Source organism: Stylophora pistillata, chromosome 3, assembly GCF_964205215.1.
Source record: "Stylophora pistillata chromosome 3, jaStyPist1.2, whole genome shotgun sequence".
Taxonomy (NCBI): domain Eukaryota; kingdom Metazoa; phylum Cnidaria; class Anthozoa; order Scleractinia; family Pocilloporidae; genus Stylophora; species Stylophora pistillata.
In genome coordinates this window covers 30,711,213-30,726,752 of record NC_142521.1, presented here as the reverse complement: position 1 = coordinate 30,726,752, position 15,540 = coordinate 30,711,213, and the positions used below count along the sequence as shown (strand labels likewise).

Below are 15,540 nucleotides of genomic sequence, written 5' to 3'. Positions count from 1 at the left end.
CACCCAGGGCCTGGTTGTTCAAAGAGCAGATAATGCTATCCAATGGATAAATTACTATCCAGAGGATGAATGTTAATAATTTAAGACATGTTGTGCCATCCACCGGATAGAGATTTGTCCAGTGGATAGCATTACCCAACCTTCGAACCACTACAGCCAGGTAATTAAAACATAAGAGAACTAATGCATCGCGTAAAGAAAGCAATAAGTGATGAAAAGGTAGTAAAGAGAAAAAGGGAAATGAATAAACAGATAAGTAAATAACGAGAAAAAAAAGAGTTAAGAAACAAACTCAAGATAATCATAACATAAATTGTTGGTGATAGTTTTGTAGGATCATTATACATCAAGTAAAGAAAGCAATAAATGATGAAAAGGTGGCAAAGAGAAAAAGGGAAATGAATAAACAGATAAGTAAATAAGAGGAGTAAAAAAGAGTTAAAAAACAAAAGATGATCATGACATAATTTGTTGGTGATAGTTTGGTAAGATCATTGTATATTCTTGCAGCAGCTATTTCATTTTTTTTCTTATAATAAATTAAAGTGAAAATGAGAAGAAATTTACAAGTTTTCTTTTGCTTTTCTGTTTTGTTAGTTCCTACAAATTTTTCTCTTCAAGCGGTGCTCCCAAGTGCATTTTGCGCGCGTGGGGCAGAACCCCATACCCATGGAATATAGCCAACCTCTTTTCGTTTGGCTGTCACATGACTGACCGAACGTACATACCTATGTACGTACGTACATGCCTTCAGATTGCATGGGTAGGGTAGGGGAGACTATCAAAACGAAGGGAGGGGTGTCTCCGGAAAGTCTTGGCAAATGCACATCTTTTATGTTATCTTTAATATTACGAACTTGGGAGCTCCGCTTTTATTTTTAGGCTTGGCTAAATCTATATATTATTCATATCAGAGACTTATTAGATAAATTTCAAATGCTTGATAAATATATTATTTGCAACCGTAAGGACGAATATATTGTATAATAAATTAGTAATTTGCTTATCAGAAACCTTGTATTTACAAACTGGTAGCTATGAACAGGGATCTTACACTGTCAAATCTTGCGTCTATTCCACACGTCCTAATTATATTCCAAGCAATCTTTAGTCCTCTGTTCCTGAATTTCGTTTGCTTATTTGGCGGGAAAAAGGTCACCGGAAGAGCGTGGGCGAAAAAAAGCGCGCGAACGATCAAGATGGCCGCGCACTGACGACTTTTCGTTATGACATAAATTTTGTGCCGTTTAGTGCCCTCCGTTCTCCAGAAACCTCTAGAGATTCAAAAACTGAACTTAAAGATTTGATTTCTCTGCTCTTTAATATCATTTGGTGAGTATGATGGCGTTGTTTTCACATAGAAGACCAGATACTACCCAGAATTTGAGGTCAAAATGCGGATGAAACATCGACATGGTAAGGTGTTGATAGGCGTCTTTTCTATTCAGCTCAAGCTTGCTTATTTTCATTCTACTTTTGATATTTCTGAAACGTCTAAAGCTATTCTTAACCACTTCCAATCTCTAAGCTCATGTGAAAGTTAGCTAAGGCAGTTTTAAAATCTCTGTGTTGTACATAGTACGTTATTCATATCTAGCTTAATTCTTGCCAGGTTTATTGTTGCCGCTCTTTAATGTGTCTTTTTTTTAAACTGATTTTCCTATTCTAGGTATAGAAAAGGGAGAAACATTTCGAAAGTCAGTTTGCCGCGTTTTGTCTTCTGATAGTGGAGACAGTGATAGAGTAGATAGTGAGACTGATACTCCAAAAAAGGCAAGGAAAGCAGAGAAAAGAGAAGAAAAGAATAACAAAGAGGTGGAAAAAGGAAGATGGAAAAAAGAATCAGTCGAGAAGGTGTTTACAGTGTAGTTTGTTCTTTTAGTTGGTATTCAGCTTTTAATTAGTGCTAAGCTTTTATGCCAAGTCTCGTAGGAAGAACAGTTCACGCCATTGTTAATGGTATTCGACTCCACATTCGGTAAATTATCGTAAACTTTTTCATCAATTATGGTTTCCTTTCACTCCTCTCTTCATAGTTACAGACAATCAATCTGCACAAATTTATTATGCAGTTGAAGTGAATTTTGGAAAGACATTTTGGATAAAGATATTAAACAGTGATTCATTGAACTTACAGAAGCCTGGTAGGTTTTGATTATGGATTTTGTTATTTTTATTTTTTGATAGATGACAAGTGCACATCATAACAAAAAGCATTCCTCTAGAGGTAGTCCAAGTTCAAGTGAACGTAAGCACTCCAGATCTAAACATGCCTGTAATTCCAAAACAGAGGTTAGTACAATAACTCAGCCAGCAACACATTTGCTTGATGTATATGATATACTGTGGACAATATTTCTCCAATTGGTTCTTTGTATCTTATAACTTGCACATTTTTCTGAAAACCCTAGCATTTCAGGAGTAAGACAGAGAAGTTAATTGACCCTAACATTGCCATTATTTCAAAGAGCAGAATTACGGTAAGTAGATAGTTTGGAATGGTATGCAGTTAAAAAAACTGTCCTCTTTTCACAAACACACATATTTCTGAGATTAACAAGCTGCACCAAATAGTAAAAAGTTCATCAGTTGTTTAATACCAATGATGATTTCAAAGCCACATAGTTTTGTAAAACCAGCAGAGAACCAACTGGTAGTGTTTAATCACTAATATAGTGCTTGGAAATATGATTGCTTTCAAATGCATCTGAGAATTTCGAGCCAATAAGTTATACGTTATACAGTCAATTTCTATGTATGATAAGTACGGTAGCATGCTAAATGGGTTCTTGTATTGTGGGGGAGTAATAAACACTCCAGGCTAATAATTTCTTTGAAATATTTGATATTTTCCTTTATTCAAGAGTCCACCAAAAGCGTGTTTATGGCCATCAAACTGTAACAACATTGTTCTAAATAATGTCTCAAAAGATACCTGCCCTGTAAAAATTGCCACTGACCTTTATGATTTTTAACTATTTTGACCATTATTAATCAGTCGAGTCTTTTATTTAAGACCTTACTTCTCTTTGCCTGGAAAAGGTTCTTAATCTGTTTGAGTATCTAAATGTTAAATTAGAGACAACGATATCTTAATCCACCTGGTTCTTATATGCAAAAATTTATGTTTACTTAAAAGTAATGAAATTCATTAGTTACCATGTTTCATGTATTTTGCAGAGACAATTAGGTATATACAACAAGGCTAAAAGATCAAACACAATTGTGAGAGGTGAGAAAATAATCACTCTAAATCAAAGATGTTGGTTAAGAGCAAGGATTAAATACAGCTGCTTTTCATCACTCCTGGACCAATGGGATTATTTTTACTAGACATTAATCATTCTTAATTTGTTTCAACCTCATTTGTTTTGGCAGAGAATCTCAAACAAAAAGTATGTAAAAAGGTAAGTAACAACCTAAGTAAATAGTCATATAACAATTGATGAGTTACCATTGTGTTAAAAAGTTAATTATTCCTTGCTCCAATACTGGCAGCTTTTTGAGGTTATGTACGTTCAAGAAAGCTCTCTGCAAACTGTCTGTAGTTGCAAACTACATCATAACATGTAAACAATGAAAAGTTTATAATGTAACGTACAGTGCTATTAGTGACGATACTGTGTAAATCAGTATAATTGACAGAAGCTCTGAAACACTTCTTAGGAATTTGAAAATGTCAAAGCAAAAACTGCAGAAGATATGGCTAAAATTCTAGATTGTTCCTCCTTCAAAATACAACTATCATGCAGTGGCAGTCTGCAAGAAGGTCAAGGTAAGTTTCCAACTAATACGCTTTTTGAATTTTTCTGATGGTTTTGCATGCAGTTTTCAGTTTTGATCAAATTTTTTTGCGGTTTTAAAGTTTTGAAAAATTTTTTTATAGTTTTGCAGATTCTAATAGACCCCAATGCCCCTCCCATTAAGCAGTTGCAGCTACCCTTTACTAAGTCCCAAAGCAGGGCTCGAAATTTAAAAAAAAAACAAGTCGCCTTTTGGCGACTATCAGAGAAAAAATGGTCGCCAAGTGCAAAAATGCAGTCGCCAGATAGTACAAGAACAGAAATCAGATTAGAGCCTTATTCAATTGGCGTTGTTGTTCGGCTTGTGGTGGATTGAGACTGCAATTGTGGGGTAGACCGAAATACTCTATCTTGAATGACTTAAAACATGAAAACACAAAAGAAGAAACTCTGAAAGACTTTTGCATGACAATCTTACCTTAAGCAGTAATCTTTCATTTATCAGAGTAAGTTAGTTTAGTCGCCAAATTGGCGACTAAACTTGAACTTTTAGTCGCCAAGTTAAAAGTTTTAGTTGCATTGGCGACCGTATCGGTCGCAATTTTGAGCCCTGCAAAGGCTTGTTTGTATTGTCTTCCACCTGCACTGAAGGGTCACTTAAAGCTGAACCACTCAAATAAAACTAAGAATAGTCTTCCAAGTAACTTTAAATCCATGTTTCTCTACTAAAATGAAATTATTTTTGAGCAAGACTCTGTATATGAAGGGGTCAATTATGGTATAAAGTGGGGTTGTGTATTGTTTTTATAATTCTCCTAATCTGTGGAACCTGTATTAAGTGGTCAACCTATATTAAGCAGTCACCCCACCATTCCCTGTGGGTGACCATATAATACAGGTTCAATGACTGTATAAGTAGTAGATAAACCTCATTGATTTCTGTTCCAAAATAGATTCTCCAGTCCAGCACATTTTGGGAGAAAGAGACTCTCTGTAAGTTGATACTTCATTTTAAGTTGTCTTATATTATTAATCTATAATAGATGATGAATAATAATGATTATAATGATAATATACAGTAATGGAAAATAAAATGGGGATCTTATTCCTTGCAGTGTGAGTTATTGCCCAACATCAAAACTTAGTTTACATTATTACTGATAATAGTACTATATTTTTTTTTAGAATACAGAGCTCGGCTGGTACCAGTAAAACTCAGAGGTGTTAAATTTACCTTTTCTATTACATAAGAATCAGTAGTAGTCCTAAGAAATTTCACCATCTACCTAATGCTTCGCCTTTGGTTTCAATTATGGTTTTTGGCTAGACATGTTATTGTTCTTAGTTATTTCATCCTATAGAGTAACAATGAACTAGTAGTCAACTTTTCAGACAAAGTTTGAAAAACACAGACAACAAGGATTCTCATTTAGAGGATCAGTGATACTCTCTGACTCAGTTGTGGACATTTTTTTCTCCTTTGTATTTAATACATTAACACCTTACTTATAGCTCTTGCAGTTCTACTGGGAGATACAGCAACCCTGATAAAAGTAGAATTACCCCAGTGCGAAGGAATACTCCTAGACAGATTACACCTCAAAGTGAATCTATGCTAGCTTTTAAGGTGTGTCTGTGGTATGCTTTTTTCTTAAATCAGCATTGCACCATAGATGGTTTGTTTACACACATGATCTCTTGTTTTCAAAGTGATCAATTTGTAGGCCTAAATTGCCAAGAACTATCAATGTGAATAATGTGAAATGAAAATGAATTATCATAATGATAATAATAATAATAATAATAATAATAATAGTAATAGTAATAATAATACTGATTGTTCCTACAAACAGTGAAATGATTCCCTATCACAAGACAAAAAACTGTTCTGATACCTCTTTTAGACACCACTACATGAAATATCAGAAAATTTAACAGAGTCCTTGAGACCTTTGGAGACATTTCATGGAAGAAGTAAGTAAATGTTTTCTGAAGATTATAACTTGTGGAGATGAATAGGTCAACAACAGGTCTATGTCTTAGTGATTGATGCTTGCACTTGCAAGTTCAGTTGATTGTATATTCTGGTTGTGCAGGTGAGAGTAGTTAACCACTACAGGGTTCTTACTATTTACTCATATACTTTAAGTTTGTACTGGAAATTATGGGGTCTTAATTAGTTTTATGTATTTCCACTATTACATCATACAGCTATCTAAGTACCACCTTAATTCTATGTCAATTCCCCTTGCACCTGAAGAAGGCTGGTTTGGCCAGCCAAAATGTAGTGCTCCGTTTTAAAACTTATCTACATTGTATCGGTCTTGCCTCTATATTTATATTCTTTTTCTGAGAATTTACTAGCTACAGTTTCAATAAAAGTTCTTACTATTGTTATTACCCTTTATGAAAAAGGCCCACCATTCAAAAATTGATGTTGTTTAGGAAGAGTTTATTGTGTCCACTTTTTTCCTCTTAGACTACTTGGTTGAGGTCCGGGGACAATTGAGAAAAATGTATAAACAAAGGTAAATAGGTGCAGATTTCATTTTTAAGAAATGGTCCACATGTTTGACCCAAGAAAGTGTATTTGATCCAGCTTGGTGTTTCCACTAGCTAAAAAAGAAGAAGTCCGCTAACTAAACAAGAAGAAACAATTGTTACTAACAATAACTAAGTATATACTTTAGTCAATATACCATGAACGAACCTGAAAAATTACCACTGGGAATTTTCTAATGAATACATCTTTTAAGTTCTGTCAATAGCCAAATACAAAGTAGAGCAGACAATGTTGGTGTTGCCTCCCAAGTCCAAAAGCGATGTCTTAAAAGAAAATCAAAAGGTGTGTATAAATAACAAACTTAGATTGCGTGATATTCAGCACCACAAAGTAATTATTTGCCAGACATGCATTTCCTTGGTATTTTGAAACAGAGCCTATTGTATTAACTTTGTTTTATTGTAGACTCAGATGAAATTGCAAGCTCAGCTGGGTTCATAGGTAATGAAAGTACTGCCCAGAATAATGAGAAACGTCACTGTGGTGACTGCCTGTTTCAAAATGAACAACACACTAATTTGGCTGCTACAGAGAGTCAGTCACTGGTGGCAAAGGCACAGCAAGTCAAAGCAATACAAGTAATTTCTGCCAAGGATTCAAGCATTTATTCCTGTAGAGGAACACGTCAACCAAAACATTACCAGGTAGCAAAGAGTCAGAAGTAAAAATCTTGTATTAAAATCTCCACATTTGTAAGAGCTTTTAGAGGATAACAGGAGAGAAATCAATTTCATTTTATTTGAAAAGTTACCATGAAGATCAGTTGGTGGAGAACTTTTTTTCGGTAACAATGTTCTCATAATTCTGGTCTAAATTTCCTGTGCAGGATCTATGCTCTAGTGCTGGGAAGAGAGAGGCAAGACCTAACAAGGAAAAGGACTACTTGTATGGCAGTGATGTTCAGAGATGTTTGTTTGAACAAAGCAACTATCAATTTTCAACTACTGATACAAAAGTGTGCACTTCTGCTAACTGCAGTTCCTCATTAGACATTCTGGACTTTCTTGATGGGGTGGAACAGAAGTCAAAACTTGTGAACTCTCAACCACACAAAGGTGATCTGACCCCAGACCCAAGACTTGTTTCCCCTCCAAAAAAACCAACTCTAACATCACCAACTCCTGAGAAAAGATTCTATCCCCACAAGCTGTACTGATTGTACAAACCAATTAAAATCATCGTTTCAAGTGGAGGAATAAGTGAGGTAGTACTTTAGGTTTTGTTTGGTTTTCATCTGAGGAAATATTGGATTTCATAGTTTTACTGGACATAAAAAATTTTCATATTGGTTTGTATAAATGACACCTTAACATTTTGATGGATTCTCTCTTCTTGGGAGAGGCATGGATGACTATGGAAGTATGTTGTATTAGCAACCACAAGAAAAGGGAGATGTGAGACATCGTACCAATCATTGGTTTCTTATAAATGTTACTACTAAGTCATCAAATTGATGGAAAATTAATTTATTTCAAAACTGACCAACTAAGCTGTATTCTATTTATTGTATTATATTTAAAAGTTATTTCAGATAGATTTTGTACATATTTACATGGTATTACTGAAAATTAAATACAATTTTTGACTCTTCCATTAGACATGAACTATTAACAACTGAAACTTATTTGTTGGACACCTCAATCACTTGGTACACAGACATAGACTTGGTTATGAAAAAATTACTTCTGTCACGAATTAATTTGCAGTCAACTAAAGATATTTAATTACTGATGAATCCCTTAGAGAAATAAGTACTGCATTAATATTTTTCATAATACAATCTGTAAATTTTGAATAGAGACCCTTGAGGAAAACAAAAATGAGGAAATTTCAAGCCCTTAAACACTTGCTAAGGTGTTTTATATTTAAGTGTTAACTTGCTGACTTATTGCTGACTTATACTTGATGAATTATTAACAACTGAAACTTATTTGTTGGACACCTCAATCACTTGGTACACAGACATAGACTTGGTTATGAAAAAATTACTTCTGTCATGAATTAATTTGCAGTCAACTAAAGATATTTAATTACTGATGAATCCCTTAGAGAAATAAGTACTGCATTAATATTTTTCATAATACAATCTGTAAATTTTGAATAGAGACCCTTGAGGAAAACAAAAATGAGGAATTTCAAGCCCTTAAACACTTGCTAAGGTGTTTTATATTTAAGTGTTAACTTGCTGACAATCTGTCATAACACTATGCTATCCCATATCTCTGGCATAAAACATAAATCCTCTTTTCTCTTAATAGGAAAAAAATGGAAAATTTTAACCTCCTTAATCACTTTCCAGTAAGTGTAATAGTTCCATGATTTTTTACTAAGAAAAGTTATTGTTGAAGATAAAAATGCAACATTTCTATCAAACAATCACTGTAACATAATTTGGTTTTATCTTCTGAGTTGATACTGTTAATTGGCCACCATAAAGAGTTTCTTAGCTGAAGTTTCTAGCATCAGCCCTTTGTCAGAGCAAATATTATTACACTATGCTCTCTTTGATATCCAGGCTTTGAAAAATTCATCTTTTCTCTTAATGAGATAGCAAAAAGTTAAGTGCTATTGATAAATATTTGGTATTTGGTATTTGCATGAAATCAGTTTACGTGGTACATTTTCTGTCAACAGTGACTTGTTGACTGTGGATATTTCAACTTGAGTTCCTTTTTAAATGTCCTAAAAAGTTCTCTGTTACGGTTATTTTCTTCATCCTTGGCAGAATGAAATCCTTCTCTTATTTTGAAACCATGATGAATAAGGAAAGCATTGTTGAGGACCACAAAGTCATAGCCAGCAGTGTGAGTCTCACAGACTTGACTGATCCTATTAAAACCATACTGAAAATAAATAGTAAAGAAATAAATCAATAACCATGAAGTTAAGAATTTTACATGGGCATGTGTGGATATGAAATTTCTTTTCAAATGCCTAACTCTACATCTCAGAATTGAGAAGGAGTAGCTTTCCTGTTTGTGGTTTACTACTTTGATTGCTGTTTTTTTTAGAAGATCACTTTTCTCTCAATCTCTTCTGGTAAAATCTGATGTACTTGAAAGGTCAAGTTATTTTAATCTTTTTGTTCTAAGGAAGTCAAGTACAAATTATCTCCCAAAGAAAAAGTGCTAGGTATAAGAAGGAAACTGTAATTGACAAATACATCACTTGATGGAAATACCCCCATCCTTGGTCAGTGAGTTATGTTTTTTCCTTATTATCAATTGAAAGCTGCTTTCTGTTAGAAAGTTTATACCTGCTTGAATCTCTCATCATAAAGAGGAACATGATTAGGTGCAATGTAAAATGGTTCCCATGGATCCTTCCAATCAACAGAATAAGCTATCTGCAAATTGTTGTCTGAGGAGTGATAGCTAAAAAATAGAGATGATATGTTATTTTGAATATAACACTGAACAATACATAATAGCCAAGAATTATTATTGAACCTTAAGAGTAAACATAACGTTTTGCATTTTTCTAAAAACAGTAAATACAGCATGATCAATACGCTATTTTATGTCACAGTCACAATACTTTAATTCAAGAAATATTACACTAAGAAACAAAAACTCTTGCAATATTTCAAACTGTAATGTTGTCTTCTAGCAACATGCAAGATAGGTGCAATAAAGTAACACAGCTCGAAATGTCTTGGTTTTATGGTTTTCTTGGGTGTTGTATGGTTTAGGTTTCAGCAGTGACCAGGAAATGGTGTAGATTTCTTGGGAGGAATGCATGTAATGTACATGTAGCTTCCCTGCCATAAATTGTCAAGGTGAACTAACCCAAATGCTGGAGGAAACCTGTGATGGGTTGGACTGGTCTCCCACTCAGGGAGAGTAACATTCCCTTGCTGCTATAGAGACTGGCATGAGCTATGGTGCTGTGAGCCTCTTGGTTAGAATGATTGCTCATAACACACTCAAGGGTCATAGTACTTTAACATTTTACACCCTAACGTAAGTATCCACAAACTTCATACAGTTCCCTAGACATTTCCTTTCATACAGACAAGGAGAATTTGCTTAATTAATTAACAATCCAAGCACCTCAGGTTGACGATCATTTCCTTTTAAATTATTCTCCCAATCTTAATAAAATTCAGAAGTATCACTGTGTGGGGAGAAATAAGATGCTGGTTACTCTTAGGGCCAGTTATTTATTAAAATAAACAAAGTTTAGCTGTTGTTGAACAAGACAGCATTCTAAGCCATCTTGAATTCAGCCTAACCTTTCATCCCACTGTCAAGTGGGCCAAAAGCCCATAGTGGAAGGACATTTATTTAATTAAAACAACCATTTTATAGAGAATCCCCGAGGCCCACTGTTTGTGCAAAACCACAGTTTGGGTTCCACTTCGTGTAAATAACCAGCCCTTGGGGTTAAAGAGTTCATATTTTTTAAGTACCAGAAAGATTCTTTAATGTGTTCCTCTGACTTGCCTTTTCCATGCATCATAATCTAAATGCTTCTGGCACTTCCAGCATGTTTGATAGTAAAATGGCTGGACGCTGCCAGAATCCCACAGAGCAATTAGCTCTTTCTTTGTTAGTGATGGTGAAAGCTTTCTGACACTTTCAAAAGAAGCTACCACAAACACCCTTTTACCTGAAGAAGAGAAAATGAAATGTCATTTGGCAAAATATGTATGCTCCAATAAATATACTCTGCCAAGGAATAACAGTACACTGTGAGGGAAGCTGGACTGATTTGCAAGTGGTGAGGAAGGGGGGGGGAGGGGGGGGGAGGCTGTTTGTGTGGTGTTATATATAACCACAAAGGCTTAAAACAAGAGCTTTCATTCAAAACACACTAACTACAATCATTGTCACTTTCCCGCTCCCCTCAACTTACAAGGTTCCCAGATTCCAAAATATACTTGCCCTCGACAGATACTGCCAGCCAAGTACACTATACAGTATTTGATTCACTTCATGCATAGGAAGCTAAGTAAAATAGTTATAAAAGAAAAACCCTTATGAGGCAATGAACTTGATTTCATGAGCTGGCTATGTGGAAACTTTTAAAACACTATTCATAATAATTTAGGATAAGATTCTGACTTAGAAAGCTGCATTGACCTCTAAAGAGCTGAGAGAATTCCCTATAATATGTGGAAATACCTCTGTCATAGTTTACCATCTTTGTTCATCACATGTACAGTGTATTTTCAAACTTTTCCTCTCATCCAAGCAGAATGCAACACATTCGTTACATATTGACCCTAGTGCATGGCAGAGCCTTTTCCTCTCATCCAAGCAGAATGCAACACATTCGTTACATATTGACCCTAGTGCATGGCCAAGCACACAAATGCATTTTCTGAAGCTCTGTGATAGAACATTGGACTGTGATGATCAGAAGTCAGAAGTGCAACTGTCCTTCAGAAGGACTTGGATTTTTCCTTTTTCCATTCTAATGTACAACATATACAGTAACATCTTTTTTCAATACCTTTGTTTGCAATGAGGTTTATGTGTTGGGCATAGTCAAGGAAACTGAAATAAAGATTGCCATTACACATCATGTCCACGTCAACCACAAATACATAGGACTCTGAAGGTAAAATTGAGCGTCCAACATTTCTCAACAGATTATTTGGATATGGCACCTATAAAGAGTAATTATAAAAATATAATTTATTAAAATAAGTGGTTATGCACTAAGATCTAGTGCAGTTATGACTTATTAATACAGAAAAAAAAAAAAAAAACTCTCACAGACAGCATTTTGGCAAGAAAAACAAGTGTGGCTGACAGGGTGTAATCTGTAAGGTCACGTCTGTTTATTAGCCAAGTGGCCCATCAGGCCAGCACCTAACTCTGGTTTCTGTAGCATGAAGTGACCACAAGTATCTCTTCTCCCCCCTGAATGGGATGCTCATCCATCACAGGGTTACCCCTCCAGCATTAAATTTGCTGGTACCCACTAAACACCTGGGCAAAGAGATGCACTGTGAGAAAAATTTAAAATATCTCTCCTAAGAACACAACACAGTGTTCCCTGCCAGGGCTCAATCAGGAGTTGAGCACACAAACTATGAGGCCACCATGCCTTGCACTGTTAATCTGTAGCACAAGACAAAAAAATCCCTAAGATACAAGGAATCCATAGCAAAAGCCCCACAGACCTGGGCCTGCAATTCTTTTTCCGATTGCTTGACTTTTATAAATTATATAACTCTGCAAAGGTTGACACAAAAATTGAACTTTCTTAACATATACTTCAAAGTTCCTAGTAAGTAACAAAGAGGCAGCAAGAATAAATCTCATAATGTTAAAAGCACTAGGTTAGTATCCTTTGAAAACTGTCACATCTTCCCAAAAAAGTCAATTAACCCTTTGACCCCTGAGGGCATCGTGCAGTATCTAATGTCTGATAATGTCTAATGTCCCTATACAGTATCACCCAGGGCTCAACACTAATGGTAGCCAAGTAGCCACAGACTTGAAGAAATTCAGTTTTGGCTAGTGGCTTTTGATTTCCACTCACCAGTTTGGCTAGTAAACAAATTAACTGAAATTGTTGTAACACCTAAAATGTCACTAGCCACTTGGCTTGTAAGGTGGAAAGCTAGTGTTGAGCCGTAATCACCTATGAATCAAACATTATGGTCACAAGATCCAGAGGAATGATCACCAAGTAAAGAAGCTTTGGATTGTTTATTAACAAACTCTTCTTGTCAGCACCTCAAGGAATGTATAAAGAACAGTATGGAGACTATGCATTCTGATGTTGGGCATAAGGGGTTAATGAATAATCAATTGAGATACATCAAAATTTTCTATACTTTGAAATTGGCATAATTCCTGCCGTACTCTCCAGCTATCACATTGCTCTTGAGTCTTGCTAAAAATTCCTGACAGGTTCCTTGCTGATTGAGTGCTTGTTTCCAATAAGGCTGAAGGGTATTTTCTGCAGGAGGATGTGACAATGGGTACACCAAATGTATTGTCACGCGATCTCTGAATGCTTCATGACACTCATAGAGGCCAAGTAGAGAGGTAAATGATGTAACTACATCATAGCCAGGTATAAACACAGCTGTTAATGAAACAAAATTGAGGCAAAAAGGTTTTATTTTTTTAAATGTCAATTACCAGACCTGGTGTAATTGGTAAATTTCTCTGGCCCTGATACATGACACAGTAAATCTAAAGCTGTTTTTAATTGTTACAACAATCTCATTTATTATCAATTGTTCTTAATCTTTCACAGATAGTTGACAGTTAAAATCAATTAAAAAATTGTTTCATAATACTTCACTCTTTGAATGAGTGGTGTGTTCTTGTTAATGTATTTTTCACCTTGCTAAGTGCATTCCATGGAAATGTGCTATAGAAATCGATATATATTATTACATTATTATTGTTATTATCTTGTCCCCCCCCCCCCCACACAAAGAGCATAAAGCCCTTAATAGCTCAATCAGGAAGATTTTTTAACAGTGTGTGCTACAAAGAACAAAGCAGAGAAGAAATCAAAGCTTGTGAGTTTCCTCATAGATGTAGCAGGAGTTTTAAAACTTACAACGCAACTACCAAGTTGGACATGAAACCTAACTAATAATACTGACTGGACAAACTTAATTATGGACAATGTTAAAAGCCCTTCTAATACCTCTCAGATGGTATGTGGGCTATGTTAGCTCAATTTCACAGACCATATCTCACTAACCTTGTATTCTTAGTCTATATTGTAGTTTATGGAACCTTGTTTTTTTCCACTCCAATTTAAGACCAGCACCCTTCACACCTAGGGCCCGTTTCTCAAAAGTCCCAGTAACTTAACAGGCCTGCAAAGCTGTTCTGTTTTCATTCAAAATGAGGATTTCAAAAGTTTTCAAAATGATATGTAATAAAACTATCAGCTAAAGAAACAAAAAGGACTGATTTGGATGCTAGAACCTGCTTTCCTATCCTTTAAATTTTGATTTTAAAGCAGCTTTGGGCTCGTTAAGTTACTCAGTGGGACTTTTGAGAAACAGGCCCCAGGACCTTAAATTCAAGATAAAATAACTTGGTGCATAACTTACAATATGGACCTTGAACTTGGTTGGTAAATAGTTACACACCTAATGATATTGGGCCTTTCCAGTGCTCAGTGAGGTCAAGTAAATAATGAAGGTGATTTGAAGTACAATGAGTTACTAATGTTACATCCAGTTCTTCTTTCAATAGTTCAGTCTTTGCCAAAAGAAAGTTGACATTTATTTTGTACTGGTCTGAGGAATCTGTTGGAAGTTGTTTGAAATCCGGCTCTTTTTCAAGAAGATTCTTTGATACAAAAATTAAAAAAAAAAGGTGGAGAGTCAACTGGAAAGCAAATGGTTTCTTTAATTTGTACCCAAGAGGAATCTGTCTTAGTCAAGTTTCGTACGCCTTGCTGTCAATCTGGTGTATTACTTTGTTGTAATATTAATTCATATACTGCAATGATCATGTAACAGTAGCTGGTGATAATATCTTGTGAAAGAAGAAGTTATTAGAATCCATGACGAGTCACAGTTCATGGAAAGATTTCCTTTAAACTTCGTACTATTCTAAAAAAAATAGGTCGTTGTAGCTCTCTGGGTAAGTTAATCTCTTGTTCTTCCATTTCTTTTCTCACGGTATATATGTATAATGACTATGAGATTAAACGGAAACCTTTTCCAGAGTAACTTCAGTGATACAGCTTCAAAAATAGGTCTATAAGTGGCTCCCACTATGTAAAAGGTGCGCATTACAATCAGGAAAGAAGCTTAAGTAAAAGGTCGCAAAGACATCAGATCATCATTTGGCCACGATTTCCTTTCTATCAACATATCAGCAGTGGTTAGCTTTAGCCGGAATGTGATTTCTTACCTTCAATCTGATGAGGTATCTCTCCTCACTGAAGCTGTTCAGTGTACTCAACAGGAAAACGTTAAGAGATACCAACACGATGACAAGAAAACCCAACAACGAAATTACCCTTATTTTGTTACACCGCATGAGCAATTATGAGCATCTTGATCAGATGTAACAAGGGCTTGACCACGATAGTTTATGCCATTTACAACTTGTTGTGTCTGCAGCTTTCTTTTGTAATCCAAAATGTTTAATTAAAGTCCATGTACCGAAAGAAGATTGCCGCCAAGTTTTACATTGCCACAGACTGCAAAGAAAGAAACCGCTGACAAGATATGTCATTTTGTCACCTGAATATCAAAGATTGACAAAATAGAATAAATTTATTTTTATTTCGCCT

General features: G+C 35.3%; 2 protein-coding genes across 2 annotated transcripts; one reads left to right on the top strand and one right to left on the bottom strand.

The window, feature by feature from the left end:
• The first annotated feature begins 1,117 nt into the window (after positions 1-1,117).
• On the top strand, positions 1,118-7,897 carry LOC111323383 (uncharacterized). The gene is made up of 15 exons (XM_088754195.1): positions 1,118-1,416; positions 1,670-1,854; positions 2,188-2,292; positions 2,412-2,480; positions 3,181-3,232; positions 3,379-3,407; positions 3,667-3,775; positions 4,697-4,736; positions 4,929-4,964; positions 5,256-5,370; positions 5,648-5,717; positions 6,223-6,271; positions 6,500-6,588; positions 6,712-6,950; positions 7,133-7,897. Exons 1-15 carry the CDS (start codon positions 1,395-1,397, stop codon positions 7,460-7,462), a joined length of 1,539 nt encoding a protein of 512 aa, XP_088610321.1. The 5' UTR covers positions 1,118-1,394; the 3' UTR covers positions 7,463-7,897.
• On the bottom strand, positions 7,757-15,472 carry LOC111323414 (beta-1,4-glucuronyltransferase 1). Its single transcript, XM_022926745.2, has 7 exons — positions 15,156-15,472; positions 14,384-14,585; positions 13,100-13,353; positions 11,764-11,920; positions 10,752-10,917; positions 9,563-9,680; positions 7,757-9,149 (listed from the first exon to the last, which is right to left on the bottom strand). Exons 1-7 carry the CDS (start codon positions 15,282-15,284, stop codon positions 8,934-8,936), a joined length of 1,242 nt encoding a protein of 413 aa, XP_022782480.2. The 5' UTR covers positions 15,285-15,472; the 3' UTR covers positions 7,757-8,933.
• Between the last annotated feature and the right edge of the window lie 68 nt (positions 15,473-15,540).

Excerpts from the sequence above, each read along its gene's own strand:
- LOC111323414 (XM_022926745.2), bottom strand. The coding sequence starts at position 15,284 with ATGCGGTGTAACAAAATAAGGGTAATTTCGTTGTTGGGTTTTCTTGTC. Across the intron at positions 13,354-14,383 it reads GAAAGGCCCAATATCATTAG|CTGTGTTTATACCTGGCTAT; the intron begins GTGTGTAACTAT and ends TTTCATTAACAG. Across the intron at positions 9,150-9,562 it reads ATGATGAGAGATTCAAGCAG|TATGGTTTTAATAGGATCAG; the intron begins GTATAAACTTTC and ends ATTTATTTTCAG.
- LOC111323383 (XM_088754195.1), top strand. The coding sequence starts at position 1,395 with ATGCGGATGAAACATCGACATG. Across the intron at positions 3,233-3,378 it reads ATCAAACACAATTGTGAGAG|AGAATCTCAAACAAAAAGTA; the intron begins GTGAGAAAATAA and ends TTGTTTTGGCAG. Across the intron at positions 6,589-6,711 it reads TCTTAAAAGAAAATCAAAAG|ACTCAGATGAAATTGCAAGC; the intron begins GTGTGTATAAAT and ends GTTTTATTGTAG.